At 39.1% G+C, this 9,552-nt stretch overlaps 1 protein-coding gene across 2 annotated transcripts in view; it reads right to left on the reverse strand.

Moving 5' to 3' along the window:
• Positions 1 to 8,908, reverse strand: part of LOC122326319 (CTD small phosphatase-like protein) — a 12,174-nt gene extending 3,266 nt beyond the window's left edge. The window contains exons 1-5 of one of the 2 annotated variants that reach the window (XM_043221119.1): positions 8,126 to 8,908; positions 5,009 to 5,169; positions 4,740 to 4,772; positions 2,365 to 2,466; positions 674 to 730 (exon numbers count right to left, since the gene is read on the reverse strand). In XM_043221119.1, the coding sequence (XP_043077054.1) occupies positions 674 to 730; positions 2,365 to 2,466; positions 4,740 to 4,772; positions 5,009 to 5,169; positions 8,126 to 8,201 (429 nt within the window). In that variant the 5' untranslated portion in view covers positions 8,202 to 8,908. The remainder of the gene's footprint in view (positions 1 to 673; positions 731 to 2,364; positions 2,467 to 4,739; positions 4,773 to 5,008; positions 5,170 to 8,125) is intronic. The other variant, XM_043221128.1, reaches the window with a different exon arrangement.
• Positions 8,909 to 9,552: the final 644 nt, after the last annotated feature.

The following is a 9,552-nucleotide window of genomic DNA, read 5'->3' on the forward strand; positions in this document are numbered from 1 at the left end:
TAATAACAGTGAATTTTGTAACAATACACTATAAAATATGAAAATGTGTAACATCTCCAAAATAAATCGTAAAATTCATTTAGTTAAAAAAAAACTAAATTTAATCTTGATGTTTATCTTGATGATATTTATCAAATATAAAATAAGCGAAATCTGTTTAAAACTAGAAAATATATGAAACGTATTTTCAACATAAGTCATATTAAAATTGTGAAACGACAAAATGTGCATCACTCACTAATATATTTGGTTCGGTCATTTGAAATCATTTAAATAAATTTAAACTTTATAAACCTTCATAAAATAAAACAAATTACAATAACAATATATTTTCATAAGTCATTTTCTTGGTCGTCGAACTGAAGGCCGAAACACAAGGAACACAAATCAAGCCCAGATGATTTGCATCAGCTCCGTGAAGACAAACGACTGCCACCTAGTGCAAGTAATCATGAATAGGCCTCCCAGGACAGACAGCCTATCCTGGATTACTTGAACAAGGGAACAGCCTCTCAGCCCAAACTACATCTAATCAAGTTGACAAAACACATAAATGGCTTCATAACTGCTGCAGAATACACTAGAGCGTTTATAATTGCTCGCACGTTCCCATCTTCAGCAATCAGATATCAGTGTAATATGAAACCAGCGCATGTTTGCATCTGTACTGTACCTGATGCACTGTGCCGTCAATCTCCACTGGGACGATGAAATCAGCGTTGCTAATGGGCTACGGGAAAGAAAGAAACAACACAGACCAGTTATGACCCAGCCTCAGATGGGAGACAAACGTGAAGGAAGCCATTTCTGAAATAGAGAAGGTATTACACCGAAGTCTAAATGCTCGTCTTATTGAAAGCAATGCTTATTTTGTGTGTTTGGTACATAAAACATTTTAGCCAGGAATCTGTAGCTACTCGTCTCGTGCCTCGTCTTTCTCATAATTAAAATAAATCCTCAAGTGACCTTTTAACTAACAACAGCTGATAAACATTATGACAGCAATCAGATGTTATTGATACTTGATAAGCGGTGTTTACTTTAATTTTGCCTACGCTAAATATAAGTGTATTCATAACAAACAGCAGAGGGCGTCTGTGCTCTTTCAACACCAAGCTGCCTAATCAAATATTAATAAACTCTTGTGAGGGAGGTTTGAAAACTGCACACCTTAAATATTTGTCCTTAGCACGACTTCAATCATAGGAGCTCAAGGCAAATTTACCCTGCTAAGCCTGACATATGAAATAATGTGAAAAATCGTAAGCCTTTACATTATTTGGTATGTCAGGCTTTTATGGCTCATGCCGTATGACTATTCACATGCCACAAAAATATGGAATTTTGTGCAGTTGCTAATATTTATATAACAAACAGCGTATGCATATTTGATACTCATGTTATTAAAAATATACAAACCTTAATAGTCCACACATATCTTCCTATATTTTTAAGTAAATACAAGTCGCTTTAGTTCAGCTGACATATTTATCTTAAAATATTACCAACAATATTAAAGTTATGTTTACTTAATAAAAATCATTAAAGATTTCCCAGCAAAAAAAAACACATGTAACATGAACTGAAGTGGGATGTTTTTAGAAGAATAATAAAATGCCTTTCACTTGCCAAAAAGCATAAACTGAAGGCATGTAAAATATTATGTACAACAGGTTTTTCAGTAAAGTTCTGATCATGTTGATAATTCGGTGGCCTTAGAATTTAATGTAATGTGATACAAGAGGCATTATAGAGTTAAATCTTTCATTTATCAACAAACTACCCCACACTAAAGTGGCAGTATCATTGAGATGTTATTACAGTATAGTAATCTTGTGATTATTTTATATTTTCCGTTTTCATTTAATACTAATCATTTTGTGTGTTTTTGTCATTTATTATTTTTTTGTCTACATAGTTCATATATATTTTATATTTTGGTATTAAGTTAATTAAATTCTGCCATAGCAACAAGCTGAAACAAATTTATTTTATATCAAGTAACTGCATTTGTTTTTACTTTTTTTTTTTTGTTTCAGTGAACTATAAAAACCCTGCCCTGCGCTAAACGTCTGAGCTTCAAGATGCTGAAAAGCCCAATACTGAGACTCACAATCAGTGTTGCTCTTCAACTCTCCTCTTACAAGCAGCAGAGGCAAATGCGCCCTGACTGGGCCGTCACTAAGCATCACAGGAAGCTCTGCCCGCATACATGTATATCCCTAAGATAGGTCACAGTGGTCAAAGTCACTAAGCGAATTACAGATAGGAGTCACGGTTACGCTGCGTCTGCAGGCCATCCCTGGTCGTTTCTGTTTGGCAAACACCTGAACTAACTTCTACAGGCAGTAATTAATGAATTACCTTAAACGAGCTGTGCACCAGAGTCTCATCCAAGTCTATCACCACACACTTCTTCCCATAGTCATTTATGTTAACCTCAGGGAGGAGGTACTTCTCTGGAGGCTGCGGAGATGTAAAACAGAGAGAGTAAACATGCTGAACACGGAGCAACGTCAGAGTAATGAGTGAGAAATGAGGCGCAGGGGGGGGTTAAACCGAGACGTGTTAGACCGTTATCGAGCCGAATGAGCAGAAAGATGAGGAAAAGCAGCACGGTTCCCAACCATCTACACATTTCCTCTGGAAACTGCAAGGGACAGCTTTGGGCATTTTAGGAAGCGTGTTTCCTGAGCCGCGCAGATGACGCTCATGCAGTAACATCCCAGCTCTTCCGAGCGGAAGTGGAAAGGATTACGGCCGTGCGTGGGGATTAAAAGGTTTTTCACACATTAATCAGAGATGCAGAGTAGGTAAGGTTAGAGAGTGAGAGAGTTCAGCACTGGCTGCCCGTATGAAATCCCATCACTTTATTTATAAGCTACGGGTGAACGGGTCCCTCTCTTGATCCAGTTCTCTAATCCTCGCTGCACCGTCTCGATACAAGCGCAGGCAATCTTGTTATGGAGGGAGGCAGTATGCTGTCGAGTCCATCTAATCTAAATCCCTGTCTGTTTAATGGGATGAATCAAGCTTAGGAGGAACCGCTGGGGTGCAGTCATGATCCTGGTCCAAACCGCTGAATGAACACAGGAAAAAAAAAAAAAAAAAAAACTAGAACACTTACAGTTCGGCTTGACGCGACTTCCTAGTCAGTACACAAATAATGGTAGAGCAAATCATGCAGTGGAAATGTCAGCGTGGGGTTACTAAAACCTCATTAAAGATCTGGATTTAAACAGAACTGGACTTAAACAGACTACCATTGAGATTAACAGCGGAAGAGACACACTAAACCCTTATCAATTAAAGACCGCAGATAATCGGTCAATCTATTTATGAACCTTTTAAACAAAGAAGTGTCAGATTTTTACTTGGATCACAACAGAAGTATAAAAAAAAAAAGACCAAAATTTCCAAAAATGTGCAAATCAAGATTTGAAGGGATAGTTCACACAAAACTACCCCACGACTTGCTCACCATCAAGTGTCAAGATTTGTATAAGACTTTCTTTCCTTCAGACGAATAAACACAAGTATTAAAAAAATTGTCCTGGTTCTCCCAAGATTTATAATGGATTTTTAACAATCCAATAGAAGTACAATATAACGCATTTATCCATCATAAAAGGGGCTTAATAAGCGAACAGGTGCATTTGTGTAAGAAAAACCCTACACCAACCATTGGAGCGCTACACTGTTAGTGGAGGATTATGCTTTATAAAGTTTTAAAAATGGTTATATTTCTTACACAATCACATTGATTAGCTTCAGGAGGCCTTTTTTGATGAACTGGAACAGATTAATGGACTTCTATTGGATTACTGAATATCAGCAGCCGTCATAAAACTAGAAAGAGCTAGAACATTTTTAATGTAACTTCAGTTATATTTGTCTGGGGAAAAAAAACTATATACAGCTAGGATGGCTTTAGTATTGCCAAATTGGGTAATTTCCATTTTTGGGTGATTTATCGCTTTAACAAATGGCCTACATTTAAAAAGTTATATTTCTTTTATTTTATAATTTTTTTTAAATCTTACTAACCCCTAAATACTGAACTTTTGTTGCGAATTAAGATAAATTAACACTATGCTTTTTAATCACTTATGCTTTTTGGATAACAGCATCTACTAAATTATTACATATAAATGTAACATATTTAGTCTTCAAAGCTTCAATAGAATTATGTTAAACAATAAACCAACCAGTAATGTTTTGCATCGTATTGCATAGCTTTCTAACAAATATTTATTTTGTGTTTTTTCCCCCCCGTGAACAAACTGAAGACGAAACAATAATGAAATTCAAATTATTTTAAACAAATACAAAAATTGCTAAAAACAAAGATAGTACTGTTGGACTCTGTAAAACACTCTGGCACTGGTGCAGAAAGTTTTGCTCCAGCGCTTTAAATGGACAAGAATACAGTGGGAAAAAACATCTAAATCATCAAACCATAAGCAGTCATACTCCAAACAGTTAAAAAGCAGGAGGTTGGGCATAGCCAACACGTGTTGAAAATGCCTTAACCTAGAATTGTGTGGAAAAACGTTAGGCTTTCCAGTTGCCTCAGAAGTAGTTTAATATACAGTGCATGCAAGCATCCATCAGGCAAAGTGCATCACTGTCCACAGAGCCGCTTCAAAAGTGGATTGGAGTGTACAGTGGTGCGGCGCTCCATACGGCATGCGAGAGCACACAGACAGACAGACGGCACGGAGTGGAATCATACATACACTGGGGATAGGGATGACCTCAACCTGGTCACACTGGGACATGAGAGATGAAGACAGAGGAAACAAACAGGAGAGGAAATGAGGTGCTGAACCACAAGACAAATGGACAATAATTCAGACAAATGTGATACGGTCTGCACAGAAAAAGAGAGAGAGAGAGTGAGAGAGTTGTGATGACTTCTGTTTAACATCAGCAAACCACACATGACGGCCTCTGAATCTGACTGACTCGTCACCCCCTGTGCAAACAGGATGTCCGGACGTCTCACCTTTGGTGGAGCTCCGTTCTCCTCCACAGGTGGAGGCAGAGGGCTGCTGTTGTTGTTGGGGGCGGCGGGGGGCTCGGCATCGTAACTTCTCAGACAGCAGAACAATGAGCTGAAGATGCTGCGAGTCCTCTTCTTCTTCAGGCTGCTGTTAGACAGCGACACTGACAAAGAACATATCGAACATGGTTTAAAACGTATGATTCGGGTCATTTATATCAAATTTAAAATCTTTTTTTTATTTCAATATATTTTAAAATGTTATTTATTTCTTTAATGGCAAAATTGAATTGGAGTTATCAAAGTGATTCTTTGAGTATAAAAAAAATGCATTTAATTGAAACGTTTAAAAATCTCTCTATTCTAAAATTTACACTAATTTATTTTAATTCATGCTAAATACAAATATATATAGATGCATATATAGCAATGATATTTATTATTGATGATGAGTTTATATACGGCACAAAGTTCAATAACACTTATTAGGACACTGATGGTGGGAATCCTTTAGGAAAATGGCTTTCTCCCAGTGCAGGATGTCACTTGGGATCTTTAATTAAACGTCTAGACCATTACAACTGATTATGGACAGACTTTACACCAACACACTGCACAACATCAAAGACCCTCACGGTTCTCCTCTCCTCATTCAGACACACACACACTAATAATAATCTGCCTTCATTCCAGCGCCACAGCAGAGGCTCTAAATGTTAACACTGAGGTCACCAGCAAGTAAAGGCCCTTTAAAAATAGTGACAAGCAGGAAAAAAAAATGAAACTAGACCCCACTCGCTTGCAAACCCCACCCCGTCCCCTTTAGGCTCCTAAACCCTCATCCCTCCACTCATTGGCTGTCGAATCCAGCACCATTTTAAGGGACAGAGGCTATTTTCCCTCGTTCCTGAAGCTTCAGTGAGGACTTCAGAGGCATTGGGAGAGGGGGAATATTTGAGGGAGAGAGGGAAGAGGAAAGGAGGGGCAGCAGCAGGGTAGGAGGAGCTACGAAAATGAACAGCCTATGAGAGCTTTGCATTCCTCTCCCGCCCCTTTAGCCATTTCAAAGCTTCACCAGAACCTCTTACGCATTTCTCCTGTAAATTAAAAAAAACTCTGCAATACTTTACACCCAAAATAAAGTATAATAAAAACCTTACCCCGTATTAAATGCATGACAGACTATGACAAGTGGAAAGATTCTGCTGACATTTATAACTCAATAGTTTTGATGGAGAAAGCAGCTTCTAAATACGTATTATGAGCTATTATTTTGTTTTCAAAGGAGCAGATCATTTTTCATAAGCGGGAGGACAGCAGCTTGGCTTCTAAGAGTTCAGCATCATATTTTGAGGTGTAAAAACACATCTTGATATCTACTAACTGGCCAACAATTCCACAACAGAGACCTAAACATAAAAGGTAAAAAAAAAAAAAACACACATCTGTCTGTAATCTAGTTTTCATTTAAAATGTCTTTACCGCTAATGAAGAGTAATATAGACTATGGGACCTCCCAATGAGCAACTAGCTCTCACAAAGTATTTCCATATACACTCCAAATAGGTTAAAAAATAAAACACAGTGAATTGCAGAGTGTTTTACAGAATTGTGGACAGAATGCAAAAAAGATCCCTGTCAGGCAATGGGCCAGAGACATTGATCACTGCGGCGGACTGCCTCAGAGCCAAAGGCATGAGAAGATGGAGATGCCTTTAAAAATCCTGTAATTACTACTGTCTTTAATTACTTCTGGCTTAATATTAATCTACATCTAGGAAAGACTCATTAATGCCTTTGAAGAGGGAGGCCTGGTCTGGATGAGATCAAGGAAGTATATGCAAGTAACAAAAGGCATTTAAAGTGTTGCCTAATAGGCCATTAAGAGCACAGGGACCATTTTAGACGGTTCAACTTTATTCTGTGCCGTTTTGAGAGGGCAGCTGTTGAAGAGCTTCTCTACTCAGCCACCCAGAGGTCAAAGGTAAAGCCCTGGAAGTGCTCCATCCAAATGCCTGCTGTCAGAGCCGGACATCCTCAGATGGGCAGCCAGAGGCAGAATTGCAAAACTGCTCTCATAGCTGCATATCTCTGCAGCAAAGATAGATGAACACATTTCTTATGGTTTTTTTTTCCAAAATTCATTTAAAATGTTTAGATATTCACGGTGGGATACTGTAGGCACACCTATAGTTTATTCATGCACTAGTAAATTTTTGCACTAACGGAAACAAAAACATCCTAAATACACTTAAAAACTAAAAGTTTTATTCCTATCAATATACTTATATTCTGATTTAAGGAAAGATTAAAAAAGAAACCAAACCATATGATAAGTGAACAGAATAAACCAAGAATTCTGAATTTAGGTTTATCCATTGTTCAGATTTATTTTCAGAATTTTTTTTGTAAATTAGTGCCGACCTAATTACGCAGTGCCTTATTAAGAAAACTTGGTGTTATCTATTAGTTAAAAAGTGTGCCATATTCACCTGTTGTGTCTTGATATAATACATATCTATAAATATAAATCTGAATGTGCATTACATAAATGACTTGTGTGTTGACTAAATAAAATCAGGCAACTAAATAGTATACCTACTTTAACTATTCCTGTTGCTGACCGGACTGGGGAAAAAAACCCCGAACAAATCAAAGTCCGCCGCTTCTTAAAAACACACTAAATAAAACATGTGCCCTTTAAAGCGCTCCACTTATGCAATTCTTCCTGAGCGCTTCTGCCTCGTGACAGAAAGAAACATTTTTATGTTGGTCTCCATTCACCTCACGGGCGAGCGACGCTGACGAGAGCTCAAAACTTTGAGTCTCCAGCGGTTCACGTTGCGCCTTCACGACGACTCCGTTATATAAACACACACACACACGCGCGCGCAGGGTCGCATCTGCATCGACAATAACACGCTCTCATGTAAAAGCACATTAAAAAAAGTGAACGAAAACCGCCTTATTTTCACTTCCGTTAACGCAAACGGTAGTGAAATGCCAAAAACGTTTCTCGTCCGCGGACTCGAGCTCGCAGCCCGCTCGTTTAAAATGGTGGGTAAAGCTAACAAAACGCGCTACGGCGAGCGACTCCAACACGCACAAAACACCTCTCACCTTTCTCAGCATTTGACGAGAGTATCTCCTCCTCCTTGGGGTTCGTAACCTGCGTTATTATGGACGTGTTGTCCATGGAAACGAGATGTTAGCTCCTTTTTTTTCCAGCGAGTTCTGGCCGCGTCCGTGTCTCAGCTTGTGCTAACAGCTAGTCGAGTTAATGGCAGACCTCCAGCCAGCAGCAGACTGCTGTCGCTCAGGCTAGCGTGGGCGAACGGACTGCACCCGACCACTAATCTTTGCGTTTTGTTGCATTAAAATACGCGTCGCGGACACACATTTGATCAATCAGCCCGTGTGGACGCGCATAACAAAAACCAGTCGCGCCAGCGCCGAACGGCTAACAAGTAGTTGGAGGCTGGGTTGCTAATGTAAGATAGCGTTAGCGCGCTGACCATGAAACCTCCAAACGCGGGCTGAATAAATGACCCGCGCGACGTCTGAACGCTTGCGTTTAAACTCCCGGAGCTATAGCGGAGAACGCCGACGTCCGCGCGCTTAAGCGATCGTCAAAAACTGCCTCTTCATGTTTTCCTGTGTTTTCTGATCTCTGCTTCCAATATGGAGACGGCGAGTGTTTGATATTCACGAGATAGAGCCGAGGAACAGCAGGAGGAGGTATTTTCTGGGAACCCCCTCCCTCATATTAAAAATAAAAGCACGGCCGGGGAGCACGCAGTCACCCAATGACAGCGGTCCGTACAAAGTTGACGGATTTCTTCATCAACGCCTTAAGAACTTGGACTGCGGAGCCGTGGTGTTTAATCATAAGTCAAAATGAAATACACGAACCTTTGATCTGGCTCACAGTTTTCAGTTCTGGATTGAAAGTGGGACGAAACAGAACGAGAGTGAGATTTAGAGTTTCACGGAAGTAGATTACCACAATATATTGATTGATTAAATTTCATTACTGTTGTTTAATTTATATCGAGCAGCTTCGATGTGCGAATAAACGGCGAAATTCTACGCAATTTGTAGAATAGAATTAGGTATGGAATGTGAAGAGGCAGTCTCGTCATAGGATCGCCCGCGCTTGTATTTCAGCTGGGAGCGGGCTGTATTTCTGCGCGTGCTGTTTAAATAGTTCAGGGCTTTCCCGACGCGCGCTTCGTTTCACAGCATCGCGTCGCGNAAAAAAAAAAAAAAAAAAAAAAGCGTTCAAAGTTTTTATTTCGCGTGTTCCCATGTTCCGTGTCTCTCCGTGTTATGTTAAAACTGAATATTAATAATAATAAAAACAAACAAACAATCCGTGTCTGCATTTCATGTCTGCCTGTATGTGAGTTCAATAAGAGAACCTAAAAGTTAATAAGTAGAGCGCACATGTGTTTTAGTTTTTATTATAAGTGTAAACTGATTAATCTATAAAATATTTATTTATAGCTTAGTAATTGTCGTTATTATAATGTTTAATATAATAATTG

The sequence above is a fragment of the Puntigrus tetrazona genome, chromosome 2 (assembly GCF_018831695.1).
Source record: "Puntigrus tetrazona isolate hp1 chromosome 2, ASM1883169v1, whole genome shotgun sequence".
Taxonomy (NCBI): domain Eukaryota; kingdom Metazoa; phylum Chordata; class Actinopteri; order Cypriniformes; family Cyprinidae; genus Puntigrus; species Puntigrus tetrazona.